The following is a 19,626-nucleotide window of genomic DNA, read 5'->3' as shown; positions in this document are numbered from 1 at the left end:
GGCTGGTGGGCGGTGCTTAGTATTTCCTCAACTGATCTCAACATGGCTGCCGAGTCATAAACTTTCTCATTTTACAGTTAAACAGTACACTACAAGATGTTTCTGAAAACATTTGAGGCGAGAGATAGGCATTCCAGTAACAGAATATTGATTCATATTTGATCCGCGCTGCCTAGTTTGACCGTTTGATCGGAGTTTGCGAGTGATTGACAGCTGCTAAGAGACGGCAAGACTCCAGCTCGGCTCTGATTGGTTGTTTTTTCTCCAGTCTGTGAAATCTTGCAGATGCCGTTATGAGCACCTGGAGGACACAGAGGCACATGCTTTTTTTTTCAGATTACCTGTCTCATGCACTACTGTCAGGATATAGCGTTTTATAAAAAATAACTTTTTTTAATCATATTTGCTTCATTTCTACCCACTGCAGCTTTAAGAGGCTTAAATCCCTTCATCTGCTATATGTTTTCACTTTGGTTGTGTGTGTGTGTGTGTTGAGTGTTACTGCACACAAGTGTAACATGAGTGTGTGTTTGCATGTGTGTGTGTGTGTGTGTGCAAGAAGCTGCTGCACATGGCCCTGCATGACCTGTATATGCTTTAAGCGCATAAACTGTGACCAATCCATGCATAATATGATTACTTCAAGCTTTTAAGTATAAGCTAACCATAACGTAAAGAGTCTATGGCTACGACAGTCCAACAACATATTAATGATTGATACAAAATCAGGGGTGGTGGAATGTTACTATGTAGCACAATGAATATTTTACCCTTAAAATGACCATGTTTATATCAATTACTCACTGCGTGTTACCTTGAAATCTTGAAGGAAACGCCTGCCTCCATAATGAACGGAGAAATCCGAAAACGGACGAAAAAGAGTTATGGTGCCTTTAAATGAAACGTGTTTCAACATGGAAAGTCGTGTAGAGTCTAGACCAGGGTCTGCAACCTGCGGCTCTTTAACCCCTTTCCAATGGCTCCCTGTGGATTTTTAAAAAGATCTGTGGAAATGAATAACTGTTTTTTTGTTTACATTTTCATTTTTATTTATCATTGTTGTAGGTCTATGGTACGACGGTATGACGGAGTATTACGGCCACATTGAGGAAAAAATATAAATGTGAGATTTCGAGAATAAAGTCATAATATTATAAAGTAGTAATTTTACATGTTATTTTCTTCTTTTCTCATAAACGTAATAATCATAATATAACGACTTTATTTTCATAAAGTTATGACTTTATTCTCGTAATATAATGACTCCAGACAGATTTTATTTATTTATTTTTTTCTTAAAATGGCTCTTTGATAGTAAAGGTTGCTGACCCCTGGTCTAGACCAATGTGTGGCGTTCAAGTGCTTAAGTCGTGAGAACACCACTGCTACACTTACGAGGTCGTGAATACGACAAGAGGGGAGCGTAAACACGATCGCATTTGAAGGCACCATATATCCTTGATGAACTGAAGTAAATAGGGTCCAGGTTTAACAAGAGCAAAACTATATCATAACTTCCGTTAACAAACTCTCACACAACTCGTGCAGTATAATCTCATGTCTCGTTTATCCAGTCATATGCTCACTACTTCCCAAACACACGCATTTTCGCCAAAATTGTATTATTTAAAACACTTCCGCCACTACCTGGTCTCATGCACGCTACGAGTCCGTGTAATTGTGTTCTTGAGTGCCCACTTTGCTTTCCATTTTATTCCCCTACATTTCAGAGGCAAATATTGTACCTTTTTACTCCATTACATTTATTTGAGAATTATATTTACTAGTTACCCTGCAGAATAATACTTTACATACAAAACAAATGGTTATCTTATTAAATATTATGCATTTTTATAGATGAAACAACCCAACAGTATATGCAATTCTGTAACTTGGCCATCTAGAATATCAAAATGCTGCCTACACATTAGAGGTCCCATATCATTATCATTTTCAGGTTCACACTTGTATTTTGTGTTTCTACTAGAACACGTTTACATGCTGTAATGTTAAAAAAAAAAAATTATCTTTATTATGAATATACCTGTATTAACCCTCTGTCTGAAACGCTCCGTTTTAGTGCATTTCAATGGAATTGCAACGGAATTGCATTGCCTGGCAACAGTTTGGATCCATGTTTACTTCCTGTCAGCTGATGTCATTAACATACACTGCAACCAGGAAATAAACTGGGACACATTACGATGGTTACGTTTAAAACTGTGTAATTGTCTAAATATTGTATATTTGTGACATCACAAATGGACAGAAATCCAAACGGCTTGTTTCAAACGCACAATTTCCGAATACGGGCTGTGTGTATTTCTCTGTATATTGAGCGCTTCGATACTTTCACAGTATTTATAAAGCATTTAAACCTGCTTTATAATATAAAAGACATGAAAATCGTACTTTTACAATATTGGACCTTTAATGTATCAGTATATTATAATGTAGGCTATAACAATATAACACTGAAAGGGGTCAATCTGTATAATGATACCCTTGGCTTATACTGACAAGTATGCAGAAAAGTCTAAGTATATAGGCCTACTTGTACTTAATCTTTTGACCGAGATATACTTACGAAAAGTATAATTAAGTATTCTTGCCCTATAGGCCTACAGGAAGGTATACTTGGCTTACTGCTTACTTTTTGATAGAGTAGTCTATTAAAGTGTGTGACTTTTCAAACTTGTCCACACAGTTTACTTATCCCACCACTGTACAAAATATCAGAATCAGCTTTATTTGCCAAGTACATACATACATACAAGGAATTTGACTCCGGTTTTATGCATCTCTCTAAACATATTAACACAGAAATAGAACAATAACAACAAAGTAATGTCAAGTCAAGTGTTCTGTAGCTGTAAACAATACAAATAGTGCAAAGAAATAAATACTGAATGGATATGCATGGACTGGATGATTATATACAGTATGTACATTTATAGATATCTATATGTGCAGTGAGTAGGATTTATATTGACAGTGACAGATGATATGTACATAATTAAAAAGAAAATACATTGAAGACTGTAAATTATAATCTATAACAGAAGCAGCAGATAGTTTGGTGTTAAAGGGTTATTGACAATGTATGACTGATTTAGGTGTTCACCAGAGACATTAATATGAATGTATACATCATATATAATATTGCTAATGCTCTTATTAACTGTGAGACATTCTACATGTCCCTTATCTATTCTTGCATGTAGCTTATATGATAAAGTTTAATTAACTCAAATTTTGGCATTTGCAGAAACAAATTAAACTGTACTCTTACAGGGTTTTATAAATTGGACAGAGATGGTTCCATGTAGGCCAGATGAAAGTCAAAATATAAGTCTACACAATCAATTTTGTTCAAAACATGGAGAAAATCCACCAGCCGAACATAACTCAAGTTGACCTGCCCATATGGTATTCAGTGTTTTAGACTGCACCTCAGTTATAGGCCTACCTGTTCCTCACACACATACAGTAAAGCAGTTAGTGGTCTCTGAACTTGTTGTTAGGACGTGTGACATAGTTGGGCCTGTTCTAGTCATTTGTCATTTCTACAAAGCAGATCTTAAAATAAGAACACATACCACACACGTGAGTGAGAAAATTCCTGAGTAATTACATCTGTAGCGTTTTTAGGTCCACTATTAATCGGTTACAGATGAGAGAGGGAATACGGCACAAAAATACCTCTAAAGAATAACAGCAGGAGAGGCGAGGTGTACAGTTCCTCTCTGCTTGGAAGCCAATGTCAAATCACTTGCCAACAAGCCCTGGCGTACTGCCGCCTGTTAACAGACAGGTCTACAGCAGAGCACTGCTCAGTGGAATGCCAAACATTTGTTTCATAAGCTGAAAAAAAAAGCCTGCTGATTTTCCTCCCTCTCCTCCGCTCAGAGCTCTGTGGAAGGGGGTCTCTCAGCCACCTGTGCATATTCAGCATAGCAGAGGAGAGAGTCGGGCACAGGGAGCAATGTACCGGAGGAATGTCGTCCCGCAGAGCAGCCACTCAATAAAGAGGGAGTGTGAAGAATTTGCTTTTGCACACACAGGATATTACTGTACATGTGTTTAACATAACCTGCTGTCAAAGGGCGCACCGGCCAACCGCAAAACTGCTTGTCAAATCCTAATCCGGAGCAATTTTCCACTGTTTTAAGGTGATTTGGACAAATCAGACACACTCGCTTGAAGCTATGAGAGTGGTCTTGCTTTGGCTCCAGGAGATGTGCTGTAGCTCACTGGAGCTTATAGCACTGAGGCCCTTGGTTAAATATAAACTAGCTTCTGGATGTCACACATATTCCCAGTTTCATCTTAAATCTTTTAAGCCATAGGTTGCTGCTCTGCATCACCATTGAGCAGTTGTTTTCATAATGCATGCTTTCATTATTATATCTTTATCCCTATATTTAGTATTATAAAACTGCAACTTCAATTATTAAAAAGTATATAATTTAAAAAAAGCAACATGTCATTTACAAGTGATATTACTGCTTAAAAATATGTTTTTGTGTGTTGGGTGAACTGATCCTTTAAAGGAACAGTGTGTAACATTTCAGGGGATCTATTAGCGGAAACAAAATACAATATTCATAACTATGTTTTCATTAGTGTGTAATCACCTAAGTACCTAACTCCTCTTAGGACCTAACTAAGTTGTGTTTTCGTTATTAGAATGAGCCCTTCATATCTACATAGGGAGCGGGTCCTCTTCACGGAGTCTGCCAAGTTGCTCCGCCATATTTCTACTAGCCCGTTCTCATTCCCAGGGCGTCAAATACCGGCGCTTTGTCACGGCTGTTGGCTTTCAATACCGACGCACAAGGCACCCTTTAGCGTTGGTATGAGATGCATCGGACTTTCCATTAACTACAATGTAAACCCATCCGCGGCAATATTAATATTAGCGCCGGGAGTGTGGTGACATAGTTTAAAGAGCAAAAACACACATAGGGCGGGTAAGAGGGGAAATAGATGGGTCCAATAAACACAAGGCTTTCATCCAGGAGACCGCTGTTTGTGTTCCGTGCATTAAGTTTCGCTTTCACGTTACAATCAGCTGTTCGTTCATGTACCCTGTTCACGAGTGTCATTTAAAGGTGCAGTGTGTAGGATCTGGCAGTATCTAGCGGTGAGGTGAAGAGATTGCAACCAACGGAAGCTTCTCCCATGTGCTAAGCGTTTAGGAGAGCTACGGTGGCCGACGCGAATACACAAATATCCCTCTCTAGAGCCATTTGGAGCAGAGCCAGTGCGTAGAGTGTGTGTGTGTATGTGGGAAGTGAGTGGTGAAGCAAGAGAGAGAGAGAGAGAGAGAGAGAGAGAGCGGCTGCAACAGCAGCGAGAAACGTTTGGTTTGTCCGTTATGGGCTACTGTTAAAACATGGCGGTGCAACATGGTGGACTCTGTGAAGAGGACCTGCTCCCTATCTAGATATTAACAGCTCATTCTAAGGTAATAAAAACACGATTCAGATTTTCAGGTGATCATACACTAATGAAAACATAGCCTACGTATTCATATTATATTCCATTTCTACTAATAGATCCCCCTAATTTTTACATACTGTTCATTTAAACATAGTCATTTTAAGCCCAACCATGTGTTTTTTTCCTAAACCTAACTAAGTTGTTTTGTTGCCTAAACCTAAGCAAGTGTTTTTGTTTAATTCAAACGTGTTTAATGCAACTGAAAAGTGATGCCGAGGGGTCTGACAAAGTGTTATACGACGAGCTGAGATGAAAACCTGTTGTTTAGCCCAGAACGGACAAACCAAATATTGGCCCTAAAGAGAGCCTTTTACATTTTTTGAAGGCCACCGTAGTTCTTGTGAAACTGTAACGTGAGCCAGAGTGCAAAACTGTGTTCCTGAAGTAGTGTTATTATGGTAAGGATGGCGTCTGATGGCCACATTACCACAGTCTTGAAAGGGTGGAGTGGGTGGAGGGGTACTCAGTTGGTTGCAATCTGTAACCTCACCACTAGAGGCCGCCAAATCATACCCACTGTACCTTTAACCAAAGGGAAGGTGATGTGATGTTCCTTTTAGATGTGAATAGTTAATCACGGGCAGGGAGAAGAAATATAGTATGCATTACTGCGGTATGAGCAGAATGCCCTTATTAGCATTCCTTTCATTATTATTCATTATTTTAATGTATGTCATATGTAATAATGCTTCTTTTCGGTATAGCTTCTGGCTCTGTTAGAGTGATTTTGTCTGCGTTCAGTGCAGCGATGGAGGGGATGGTGTTACTAGTGTGTCAGGGAACAGCAAAAGAATCTGCAGTGAGGGCCAAAGCTCACAGATTGAAAAGCACATAGTTTAATCAGCTGGAGGTCTGCAGAACATGTCTGGGTTAAACCAGGAGAAGGATGTGTGTGTGTGTGTCAACTCTTTCCCCATTCTTACATGGAATTTGGGATGGCAGTGGGGGTCCAGTGTGTCCGTGCGTGTGTGTATGTGGGTATATATTGTATGTAGGTGTGTTGGAGTAAAAGGGGAATGGGTGGGACTGTTTAGGAATGAGGCTGCCATAGATCACATTTTTCCCCCATAGTCTCATGATCGTCTCTTGTATAATTGCCCTCCCTGTCTGAGAGCTTTTCGAGCAGACTCTCATCATAGATGAATTGGACGCAACAGTCTCTTTTATTATGATTAATATGATCATCTTTTCCCCCTTTGATTATGCTCTGACTGGCACCCATACAGAGCTTCGACAGTTATCCGATTATTAGATGTGGTTTGAACGGGGGACAAAATCAAGAGCCCAAAAAGGGGCAAAGGCCACCTTTCATCTAATTCCAGGGTCGGTTAATTATTTTTCCGGAGTGGTCTGTTCGTGGAGCTGTCATGGTCCCCATTTCTGGAGGCTTGGCCCCCGAGGCAGTCCAAGGCTGTAATTAGGCCTGAGCGAAGTGGAGGACGGAGAGAGAGGAGCTCTCAGCACTCAGCCTGACGGATTGCAGAGTGCTCGGAAGTGGGCTGAGAGTGGCGCCGCTCACTTTGGGCCCCGAATCCCCCCCAGACAGTATCACTTCCTATGTCTGTATTTCTCTGTCTCGTATAGACTTTTGAACATGTATTCAAACATGCGTGCACAGTTCCTCACATGTGCAAAACACATTGATTCTCATGTTTTGCTCTATCACTCTGTCACTGAGTCTTGTTATTATATGTGGAAAGCATGACTTTAATGTCAACATGTCCTGTCAATAAAGCTGTTTCTGATTGAGCTCGTACTTTTTCCACTAGTGCTTCATTCATCATTTTTTTCTTTGAGTGTTTGTGATCCACAACAATGCCGTCAACGGGTTTAAATACAAATGAAACGGACAAGTACATGTTATTTATTCTTGCACAATCATTTTCTAACTGACACCAAACACACCATTACTCATCGTAAACAAAGGCAAAATTATAGCTGGCAGAGGAGGGAATATCCCTTGCAGATGCAGGCCCCACAATGCTCCATTTATTTTATAAGTGATGGTGGTCTGTGGCTGCGAGATGCGGTTTGATGCTGAAATGAAGAGAAAAGAAAAAGTTAACTGTTTCTGACAGGTCCACCCAGCTAATCTAATTTACGCTCTATAGTATCCGTATGCAAGTATGTTTATTTAAGCCATATTTTGCATGATTCCTTTACATTTTCCTTTTGTTGTTTAATCTCTTTTGTGAAATGATATGTATTTGATTTTGTTGGTCTATGTGAATTAGGATAAGCCATTGGAGAGGAAACATTTAGGTAAATGAGGGGCACAAGGTAAAGTGTACACCCAACAAGAAACTACTCATAAGTAAAAATAAACTGGCAAAGGAGTACTTGTACTACTACTTCTGCTGTTGTCAGGGAGGAGGAGGAAAGATTGTAGAATAGCTCAGCTAAATTTGATCCACATATTTGTGTTTAGGAGGAAAATAAACATACAAAAAGCATTAAGAATTGGTGTGAGGCTGACAGCCCTGGCCACTGCTCCCACCAACTCGTCAGTTGTACCATGAGTTATGATTGACACCAACTACCTGCAAGTGTAAGTATGCAAAGTTGACAAAAACCTACTGCAAAGCTTCTATCTCTTGAATTAAAAAAATATTGTATCAATATCCACTTTTATAAAATGAACAGTGTTAAATAACATCCACTTTAAAATCTATTCAAATTAACACACACAGTTGGTGCATGACCAGTGGTGGTATTGATGAAGGAGTAGGGGAGAACGGGGTTGGGTGTCACAGTCATTAGCTCCAGTCATTGTCCTCCCCTCCCTTAGAGGGGAGGACAACATAGGACAACCAACCCCATAGTGTGTGACCACCAATCTCACGATGGGGATGGTTTTCACAAGTGCACAAGACGTATTTGACAGTCCATATCTTTTGAACAGAATAAGCTTAAGGAGAGTAAGGTCACTCCATTCTTACCTGACACTTCCATTACACATTGAAAGGCAAACTATTAAGGATACAGGTTTTGAGGGATTCACATTTAAGTAAAACGTGTGACAATCAACCACATCTGCCTCTACTTGAGCTCAAATTCACTTCACAAAGGCAACACTTGACCTCACTGCTTGTTCTTTTACAGTTCAGTGAGCATGACTTTATGGCTTACTGAGACCCCCCCGATAGCCACAGTCAGTGACATATATCTAGGAGTAGACTGGGAGTCACCTAGGCACTCGTGAGCTCTGTAGCCTTCAACCCTCCAGTTAATGGGTCACCCTTTAGTCGCGACAGCTATACATCACAAACTGTGTACGCCACATAAATGTGCAGCTTTGACACTTTACAAACATTTTGAAATGATTCTGAGACAAAATATAACCGCGCTACTCATTAACAACTCATGATCCACTGATGGCGTTGGGCATCATCTCGTCCTGACCTGAACTATTACGTGGTCTGATATGAAAGCCCACAATTAATCTCACAGTGCGTTTTGAGGTTTCGGCGTCTGCTGAAAACAAAATTGAGGGGGCCTCAAATTGTGCAGCCATGCCAGAATGCACTTTCTATTTTTGCTCCCCAACCTTTATTCCGCTTCAGAGAAACGAGATGAGCCATGCCTCTCTAATTAAGTGGCCGTAAAAATGCTGCAGAGCCGGGGGTGCTCGAGGTATGAGAATGAGCTCCGTCAGCCTCAATAAACACGGCCTTTCACCTCCGCATTGTCTGCGAAGTGAAACCGGATTGGCTTCGGCCTGCTAGAAGAGAACTGGTGTAAATCTGCTAAGTTTATTGGAAAGCTGTTTGTTAAGACAAGCATACTGTATGTGACAGGCTTAATCAGTGTCGGTTACGGGTCCTCGCTCAGGTCAGGAATGTCAACACAATAGCGGTGATTATATTACTGAGGTTCATCAGCGGTCTCCATGTGCAAGGTTAATGGTTGGAAAATAAGCCAAACTCTGCATGTCGGGCAATTTCTTGTCTGTTTTTCTTTTAAAGCACATTCTCCTATATCATTAATCAGCTTGGTAATAGTAAATATTAAGACATATAAATCAAGTTTGATGGGGAATTATTGCAGTATCAAGTTAGGGCTGCATAGCTGTCTCATGCTCACACACACACTGTTATTACCTGTGTGAAATATTGTCTCCTGTTCCTCTGCGGTCTAATAATGTGACTCGGTTTTCTGGACTTTCCCCAGCTTCTTTTATTTCAAGGCCACTCTGCACTAAATAACAGAGGAAGACTGGGCTCTGGGCCCTCTGCAGCCGCCACACCTGGGCCTTCGCTTCCTTCCTGCCCTCCCCGGGAATTCTTCACTTTCACCACCTGCAGAGGGACAGTAGTGAGGAGGGGGGTGGTGGAGAGGAGGGAGGGTCTACTCCATTACAACTATCCTCCCTCTTTGGCGAGGCTATGCAATTTTATTCCCTCTCAGCACCATTAGAGCAACCTGTCCGGGCTTGTGTGAAGGCAAAATCCTCTTTTACTGCACTTCATAAATGAGACAGTGGACGTGTGTGCGTGCCGATGTACTGAGAATGAGACACACAGTATGAACAGTACTCGTGTAAATGATGGTGATCCACTTAGGCTCGTCACCTTTACGGTTTCATCTTTAAGCTACGGCTATAGAAAGTTAATTTTGACTGAGGGAAATAAGCCACGTCACAAAAACCACTCCGCTTGACTCCACATGTTCAGGTTCAAAAGTGTTGTGTTGCTAGCGTCCTCTGCTGGCTGCAAATTGAACTGAAGCTATTTGTTTTTTATATATGTTTCCAGCAGTTTCCTCATTACTGGCCCCTGGGCAGTGTTGTGATCTACTTACTTTACAAATCCTCCCATGTGGCTAGTACTCCAGCGGCTGTGGCTCATTGACTTGAGAGAGGCAAGACCATGTGCAGGGTGTCTTTGATTCAGCAGTGTGCTTGACCCCTTCAATAGCAGCATACCAGTGGGTCAGTCCTTACCAACGCATGGTGTGCAGCTCAAACTTCAAACCCCCAGAACTTTATTTAAAATTCTAGTGGAGACCCAAATGAAGTCACCAAATATGATCTTGACTTTCACGGAAATGTAAGCCAACTATACAAAATGATGCACAACACTTTAAAGGGGACATATCATGAAAAACTTTTGCACATACATTTGGGTTTCTGGAGTGCCTACCAACCCACAAACTGTGAAATAAGACAACCCAGTTAGTTTTTTGTGGGCTGTCTTGATCAGAAAACATGGGATTCAAAAAGCCATTCAGATTTGGCTCCCCTTCCTACGTCACATGCAGACTCATTAGAATAAACGACTGCTTTGGTGCGCGTCACTCTTGGAAATTGGAACTTTTGAAATAGAACAGAGCCATCGTTAGTGTTATTAGTAACACCCATGGGTGTAGGTCTTACTATACATCCATGGTAACACCTTTGCTTTTGGTCATGTCTAGAAGGTAAACCTCAATTTGGGAAACTCTCGCGAGATGGTTATGGTTAGGATAGGTCGTCAGGCAGCGAGTCTCATGAGAGTTTTTGCACGTTTTCGCAATTTGCGGGTTACCTTCTAGACACAACCGTGGCTTTTCCTCCTGTGACAATTCAAAATGTCTGCTGTGAGAAAGACCTATTAAGACATTGTATCCTATTTGGTTAATTCTTGCAAAAAACGAAAATGCAAATCGCAGATAAATCGCTGTTTGTCGGTGCCATCGTAGTCTCCGCCTGTTGCCTGGCAACTGGTCCTGGCTTTATGTCGATGGCTACGTATTCTCCTTTCAGGGGTTAACGGCTCACCAACATTAAATATATGTTTCATGTTGTTTATTTACAGAACACATCAAACAATCCAGTATCAATATACAAATAAACTGTTCACATGTAGCATGTTATACACAGAGGCACAGTAATGTATGAGATAAGTATGAGGTACAATAATAATAATAATAGATAACAAGATAACAAATGTGTACATAATCAATGTAAGAATACCAATAGAGCTGTATTGTGGCCGTAGGTCCCACCACAAAACGTTTTATGGTCAACAAGCACTCATCTGGGTGAATAAACAGCTTTATCTTGGTCCCAGATCAAGTATATTGTATATGTGACTGACAGATGGCTAACAGATGTCAAATCCTAAATTTATTTGTGCAATTCCAGCACTGAGCGCTTTTATTTCTTCTAAGAACTTTTAAAACACTGACACAATTGCAGCAGTTCTTCGCTCCATATAGCAGCTTACGTCGTTTTTTTTTTTAATTCAAATGAAATGTACAAAATCGAGGATACTGATATATTTTTGATACGGAAACACAGCCGTGCCGTTAGTGGCAACGAGCCACCAGAAGAAGGCGAAATAAAGTAAAATCCATTGGCAGCTGTGAGTGTAATGCCACTTGTACTATCTTCTACGCAAAATACTGATGTGTTTTTAACCAGCTCATGTCAAATCAATATATATATATGTATATATATATTAGGGTTTAATTAAAATATTCTTCTATGGTTTCTCTCATTGCAACACACACACACACACACACACACACACACACACACACACACACACACACACACTTTCATTAAAATGTCAGCTTTAAAAGTGGTCATATTCACATACATCTTAAGAAGAAAATTATTTAACAGATTCAGAGAAGCCGACGTGGTTTTAAAAAAATAAAAATTTACATTGCATAGATAAAATAGGATAATCCTGTATGACACGTAGCCTGTCCCCAAAGTCCAACTTATACATATCTGCTGCACTGCTTTCCCACATTTTAAACTCCACAACAAAATACTGCATGATGGACAGATGCAGCACAGAGGTGCTTCTATATTGGCTACAACTTTACAGAATGTTAATAGCTTAATTGAAGTTTGTTTTGGTTAAATATTAAAAAAAAGATTACATGCAATATGGTAGTTTTCTTGATTTGTCCATTAAAAAAATGCTATGCACGAATAAGAAAAGCAGCCTTTGTGTTATGAAAGTTAATATATCTAACTGTATAAGACATTACAGTTGCAATGGATACACGTTTTCTTATGATTTTGTTGTATTCTTACTTTACAGTTCATTTTACAGGAAAGAAAAATAACAGCATCGAAGGGATTTATACACCGATAAGCCATAACGCAGCCCCATACGCAACAAACTGCGATGCACTGTGTGTTCTGACACCTTTCTATCGGAACCAGCATTCCAGGTTTTCCTTCCTTGGACCGCTTTTGGTAGGTCCTTATTCGGCCCACATCCTTATGCTTGACAATTTTTTCTGCTTCCAACACAAAGTTCAAAATGTTGACTTGCTGCCTAATATATCCCACCCACTGCCAGGTGCCATGGTAACGAGATAATCAATGGTATGCACTTCACCTGTCAGTGGTCTTAATGTTATGGCAGATCGGTGTATGTTCCTATTGAAAGATGTAATTAAATGTCCTGGTGCTGGTAAGTGATCATTATGTACGTAATATCCAGTTAATATCCAGGGTTAACGTCACCATCTTCAGTCCTCTGTTCAGTCTTTATTTCTTGTTTCTACTCTCAGTAAAAGTCTGTCCAGTTGATCAGCTCAGTCCCGAAGCAGGCCTACTTACTCTTCTGCGAGCCGATCATCACCCTGGAAACAAAGTTGACGATGGCGCTCGCCGGCTGCTCGGGGTCGTGCTCTGCAAACAGGTGACACACGTTGTCCGTGGAAGTGCCAGTTTTCCTCGCCACAAAGCCAAAGATCCTGCAGAGGTGGAGAAAAACACTTAATAGGAGAAGCGTCATCTGCCTCGAACTGACCACGTTCCTTTAAAAAGAACTGCGTTAATGCTGCTCTGGTTGTGGCGATGTAAAAAATAATAATCATTTACTTACTTTGCTGAAGGGCAGACATCTTTTTTCCACCTGCGAGCAGTAAAAAGGAGGATTGTTATTGGCTTAGTGGAACTTTCCAACTGCACTTTCAAAACTATCAGTGATGCAAAAAAAAGAAGTTTGTTGTCATTTCCTGCCCTTGTTTTTGACATACCACAGCTGGTTGTAATAATAACAGATTTGCCTAATAATAGACCAGCACTCATGTGTTTCAACTTTAAATCAGCAATACTCACTTTCTATCTTGAGGGTCCAATGCGCAAAATATGACCGTATTGACATTGTAATGCCTCCTGAAGAACAACCTAACAGGAGACAGAGAAGGGGGGGATTATTATGAGAAAAAGGTCTCTGCATGTGTGTGTTGTGTGAACACATAGAAATAGAATAGGAGTAGAACGGATATTGAACTGTTTTCTTTGGTCATTTCACTAGTACAAAAGAAAATGGTAATTGTTGTTATGGTGACAACAGAACACACTTCCCACTCATTTTCTATGTGAGCAGCCGTGCAATGCATTCTGGCCGTTCTGACCATCCTGCTACGTTTATTTGAATAGCAGTGTCTGTTTTACACCTATTCTATTACTGTGTGAATATGCCTGTGTGGTACTCACTTCCTCTGGTTGTCAGTGAGAGTGATTCCCTGGGAGGACACCTTGAAGTGAACTACAGTGGAGGTCGGTGGAGGGTTGGAGCTCAGGGACATGCTGGTGGCTTTCTGCACCGCCTGGACGCCTGTTAGAGACTCCATCTCCACGGAGCCCAGGTACCACACGTTACAGGCTGCAGGAACACACACAGTTAAATTATTACACTTTATTCAGTGTATTCAGCGACAAAGTCCATAATAACAGGACGAGGAACATTTTGTCGGTGGTGTTTATGTACAGTGCCATCATTGCTTTGTCATAATGTCTATTCAAAGTAAGTGACCTTAGACGCCTCATTACCTGCACCCTGTTTTAGCAGCTCAGCCGCAGAGTTGGTGACTGATTGTGACGTACTCTCCGCAACATCTTCAAGAGGATCTATGAAAAGAAAAGCAAGAGATTCTTTGGTGAAAACCACAACAGCTTCATAAGCAAAAAAAATTACCAAATGGCCAGACAGCTAAGCAGACAGAAAGCCTAAAAACCTAAATCATGTTTAGTTGCTCTTCTGACCATAAAATGAGGTCTGTGTGACTGTGTGTTGAACGTTTACCTCTGTCAGGTATGATGAGTTTGCAGGGCAGGGCCAAGGGGGTGATTGAATGTTGGCACACCAGAGCAGTTAAGCTTCCTGTAAAACAACAAGATATCAAAACAATATTATGGTGAGATTTGATGCTTTGTTGCTACATCAATTTCTTGACTTTAAAGCTGCAGTCGGTAACTTTGAGCAAATATGATGTAAAGTTATTTTTTATAAAACTGTCACTTTATCCTGACAGTAGTGCATGAGACAGGTAATCTGTGAAAAAAAATCATGGTCCTCTGCCTCCTCTCGTGTGGTCTTTTGCAAGACTTCAACGTGCCCGAAGGAAAACAACCAATCAGAGCTGAGCAGTCTCTAACGCAGCTGTCAATCACTGCTCGCCAAACTCCGACCAAACGGTCAAACTAGGCAGCGCTGATCAAATATGAATCAATATTCTGTTACTGAAATGCCTATTTCTTGCCTAAAATGTTTTCAGAAACATCTTTTAGAGTACCATTTAGCAAACTTTCTAATTTTACAGCTAAACAGTACACTAAAATATGTTTCATTTGAGGCGAGAAATAGGCATTACAGTAACACAATATTGATTCATATTTGATCAGCGCTACCTAGTTTGAGCGTTTGACGAGTTAATGAGTTTTTTACGAGCAGTGATTGACAGCTGCTGTAGAAACTCATTGGTTGTTTTCATTCAGGCGCTGTAGAATCTTGCAAATGCCATTAGGAACACAGGAAGAGGCAAAGGAAAACAATTTTTACCTGTCTCATGCACTACTGTCAGGATAAAGTGACAGTTTTATAGAAATAACTTTTTATCATATTTGCTCAAAGTTACCAACTGCAGCTTTAATACTTTACTGCAAGAGTGCATAACATTTCTGACTGTTTACATTGCATAATTTATTTGCAACTGTCACATACTGCACATAATTATATACTGTACATCAATAAAAGAAAGAAAGGAACATATAATGCAAAGATATTAACAATAAAAGCATACGAGCTTGCAACTACTAGAGGAAAATACCATTATTCTGGTTAAAAAGGACAGATGAATACATGGAACAGCAGGCTGTGGATAACATGCAAGGTGCAATTTCTATGGGTGTGTTCCAAATTACATACTTTTAGTACATACTGCAGCTGCCCTTACAAAGTATGTACTATTGCATGCAGTATGTATACAATTGGGACATACTATTTTGTCACAAAAGACTATTGGTTAAAATAGCCAGAAAAGCATGCTGGCTTGCAAACTGCAAAATGCGACAGGATGCAGTAGGACATCCTGGTATTTTTGGCATACTGCATTTGACATACTATGTATTAGGACATACTAAATCTTTTTCTGGCATACTAAATAGTATGGCAGTAAAGGTATTGATAGGCACAGTATGTCATGTTATGCTGCAGACAAAATTACCCATCAGCAGACAGTGGTACAATGCACCACAAACCAGTAGAGGGCAGTATGGTGTGTGAAGTTTTTCACTTTGTGCAATGTAGCCCAACAGCCAGGAGGTGTCACTGTTGTTCACCAGCTGTGAATTAACAGACTAGGTACTCACCAAAATAGGGCTCATTGGGGCAACCCTTCAACCGCACTCCTTTCTGTGTACACTCAATCAGGAAGTGGCGTACTAATTCATTGGATAGATCGCCTCCTGTAAGAGAAAAAAAGGACCGATAGAAGATACAGAGAGAGATCATTAATTCCTCACAATAGTCTGTGGTCTGTTTTTAGCAAAAGTGCCCTCTATCTGACACCCTAGATTTACTCTGACCTAAATAACAGCTCCGAGCGTTTATCTCAGTACAACACGTAATTTTCCCAGCCTTGAAGAGTTGCGTAAAAACATATTAAATTGCTACATTCAATCTCTCCAGAGATTAATGGGATTATGATTCAACAGAAGAGCCTCTGAGGGGGGCAGGGGGGAGTCTATTCGAGGAATGTCTCCACACAAAGGCTCGGAGAAAGGCCCGCTCCTTAAGGTGGGTTGGGTTTCACACTTATAAGAAGCCCACAATGCCCTGAGCTGAGAGTGTGGAGAAGAACCGTGTCATGATGTCACCACAGGTGTCGTTGGACAGCGTAGGGGTGAAGGCAAACAAAGGGACAGGTGTGAGTGGGAGATAAAACGAGACGGTTGAACGCTGTGGTGGGGCTGGAGCATGGAGAGCATCGATAGATAAATAGCCCTTCTGATACACGCTGTGTGTGATTTAAAGTCTTCTGGCCCTTTTTCTGAATGAGAAAAAGTGATGTGTGAATCTCTATCATCGCTCAATCAGCCTTTTGTTTTCATGTTGAAACACGGCCAGAGAATGTTTTGGCCAGATTCCTCTAGAGACTTTGTTTTCTTTCCTCCCTGTGTTTCCTGAATACGCTAAACAAAAATAACCCAAGCAGCCTGTTTTGACCCCAGTCCCCTGGGTGTTACATCCATATCAGACAGAGTTATGTGGGGCAGACAGCTTCCCAGGAGAAGCACCCGGGATCCGAGCTGGCTTACGGACCCGGCACATCCTTTGTTAAGGGCTGAAACATTAGCTGTACATCTAAGACTATCAGGCAAAAAGGGGTCTGTTTGGCTTCATCGTGACGAGGAGCTCTCACACACACAAACACACTCTCATGTTCCAGCATGGAGACAGTGGAGTACAGTGGGCTGTAACTGTAGATGGCTTTGTGTGGGATCGTGTGATGGATGATTCCCAGGAAATCTGTACTACTGGACCAATCTCGGATATCTTCACTATGATAACGGAAAGAGTGACTTTTTGAGAGATACACTTTTAGTTTTTTTTTTCTTTCTGCAGACTAAAAGACGTTTCACACCGAGCAGATTTTCATCCAAAAAATTCACTCGGATATCTATAAAAACAGATTTTGTTGGTTCTTATGATTGCTTACACACCCCTGCAAAAATATTCGGATGGACCTAAACTTCAGCAGATTTCTGCCTGCGGAAATATATGTTTGACCAATGAAATCCTTTGTTCCTTCTGCATAATAATTAGCCATGTGCTTCTGTTTGGGGGCCTTGGATTAATGGTCGTTTGTTTTGCAATAACAATCGGTTGTCCCCTTCTCATCACCCAATAATGTGCAACAAACACTACTACCTCAACAACCGAAAAAAGGACAATACAGCTGGCCCACTCTGTTGTGATTGGTAAGCTGAACCAAACTCTTCAGACTCTGCTCCGGCTCCACTCTAACTAGCTTTGTTAGAAGGCACGTAAAACTAGCTGCTAGGCAGGTATTATGCAAATGTGTTACGTGGTGACATCACCACATTACGGAAGAAAAGGCAGGACTTTAAGCAAGGCAGTTCGGGAGCAGTGTTTCTGTGGGGGAGGGTAACTCCCTTTGGCGTGGACTTTGGGCTTTCTAACTTTGCAGACCTTTTACATGCACAAAAAATATATATAACACACTAACGCAAAAAAACATAATAGGTCCTCTTTAAAACCAAATTAGCTTAAATCCTCCAATTAAATCAAAAGGTTTGTTACCTTTCTTGGTCTGTTGGAGAACTGAGGGTGGGGGAGTCGCCACCTTCATTGCCAGCCCATAAGCCCCTCTGAAGGAATGGCTGTCCCGCACAATGAAGCAACCGGGCTCTTTGTCCTTCAAGACTGAAATGGCTGAGGGGAGAGAAACATAAATTGTGAGACGGCTCTATAGTTCTGTGAAAACGTTCCCTTTCTTTTATTACTTTGGCACAAAAGTGGACACTGGGAGCCTACCTTGATCCCTTGAGATATCTGGCTTGTACCAGAATTTTGATGTGTCCTGCACAAATTTTACAGTAACCTGCTTGCTGGCCAGTACATCTGGAAAACACAATTATAAGCCAAATTATCAGTATCCATCTGTGTGGGGGCTATCAAGCCATGTGACACCAATGAGGCTTCATAAGGGGACTGTAGCTTACCTGGCAGAGGTGAGGCTGTGCTCAGCGTCTGAGCCGAGAGGTCTGGCAAAACGTTGGGGAAGGGAATACTCAGGGAGCTCCCACTGTGGGGACTCGAGAACCCGCTGAGGGCTGGAGACGCCGTTCCCAGCGAATGCTCCCCGTCTGACGCCCTCTTCTTCTCAGGCAGAAGTGGGGGCAGCATCTGGGGCAGCTGCAACTGATTCGGCCCATCCACGGAGGGCAAAAGTTCCCTGTCCATGCCTCCGTTTCCAAGCCGATTAGAGACGGCGCTGGGACAGTCCGTGCCATAGCCGAGGCCCGAGTCATCCTGCTCTTCAAAGCTTTGAGCCGGACTGCGGCTGAGAACGTAGCGAGCCATGCGGCTTCGCTGGCTGCTGCGGGGAGAGCTGTGGGCGTTTGGGGCGGGGTGGATGTGGGGGTGGTGCAGGGGAGGGGAGTGGTGGCCGTATTCCACTGAAATGGAGTGCGGCGGTGGTTGTCTGGTGGAGGGGTAGCTGCTCAGAGACGAGTGGCGGCTCAGGACGGGATGCTCTGGCCAGGACTGGTTCGTGGACGAACTTAGGTTAACAGAAAAAATAAAGAATAAACATTAGTCAAGTTACCATTCAAATGTAGAATGCGTTTTAACCAAATTTCCAGAAAAGCTGTGAAAAAAAAATTGCTAATTAATGCATATTTCCATCCACTAATGACCTTAACGACCTCATTGTTTATATCACTGAGGTTAGCACTGAAGCAGAGGACTTGTAGACTTTACTTTAGTATTTAATATAAAAGTGCAGCTAATACTCTCGGTCCCACTGGAAACCAACACCAGTCTATAAAGGCCCTGACACACCAAGCCGACGTTCGGCCGTCGGACAGTTTGGGGCCGTTGGTGAGCGTCTGTCGGCCTAGTTTTTGTGGTGTGTCCCGCACCGTCGGCTCTAGTCTGAGGTTTTTCCGGCCGATTCAGCATGTTGAATCGGCGGCGGAGCTCGTGGGTGAGAGAAATCACTCTGATTGGCTGTTCAGCTTAAACGAATCAGTGCTCGAGAAGAGAAATGGAAGTGAGGAAAGCAAGCCAACGAGTAAAGTCCAGATAAAAAACACAGAAGGCTCTTCTCATTTTTCATCTTCAACACATGTGATCATTCCAA

At 41.5% G+C, this 19,626-nt stretch overlaps 1 protein-coding gene across 2 annotated transcripts in view; it reads right to left on the bottom strand.

Moving 5' to 3' along the window:
- Positions 1–11,273: 11,273 nt before the first annotated feature.
- LOC141777284 (tensin-3-like) overlaps positions 11,274–19,626 on the bottom strand; it is a 39,672-nt gene continuing 31,319 nt past the window's right edge. For both annotated transcript variants that reach the window (XM_074651410.1, XM_074651409.1), the window contains 10 exons: positions 18,485–19,044; positions 18,297–18,383; positions 18,063–18,194; positions 16,109–16,204; positions 14,544–14,621; positions 14,291–14,368; positions 13,955–14,123; positions 13,574–13,642; positions 13,338–13,367; positions 11,274–13,206 (listed from right to left, as the gene is read on the bottom strand). In XM_074651410.1, coding sequence (XP_074507511.1) covers positions 13,062–13,206; positions 13,338–13,367; positions 13,574–13,642; positions 13,955–14,123; positions 14,291–14,368; positions 14,544–14,621; positions 16,109–16,204; positions 18,063–18,194; positions 18,297–18,383; positions 18,485–19,044 — 1,444 coding nt within the window. In that variant the 3' untranslated portion in view covers positions 11,274–13,061. The remainder of the gene's footprint in view (positions 13,207–13,337; positions 13,368–13,573; positions 13,643–13,954; positions 14,124–14,290; positions 14,369–14,543; positions 14,622–16,108; positions 16,205–18,062; positions 18,195–18,296; positions 18,384–18,484; positions 19,045–19,626) is intronic.

This window comes from Sebastes fasciatus, chromosome 11 (assembly GCF_043250625.1).
Source record: "Sebastes fasciatus isolate fSebFas1 chromosome 11, fSebFas1.pri, whole genome shotgun sequence".
NCBI classification, from domain to species: Eukaryota; Metazoa; Chordata; class Actinopteri; order Perciformes; family Sebastidae; genus Sebastes; species Sebastes fasciatus.
Note: the sequence above shows the minus strand (reverse complement) of the source record. Positions and strands in the feature narration are given on the sequence as shown.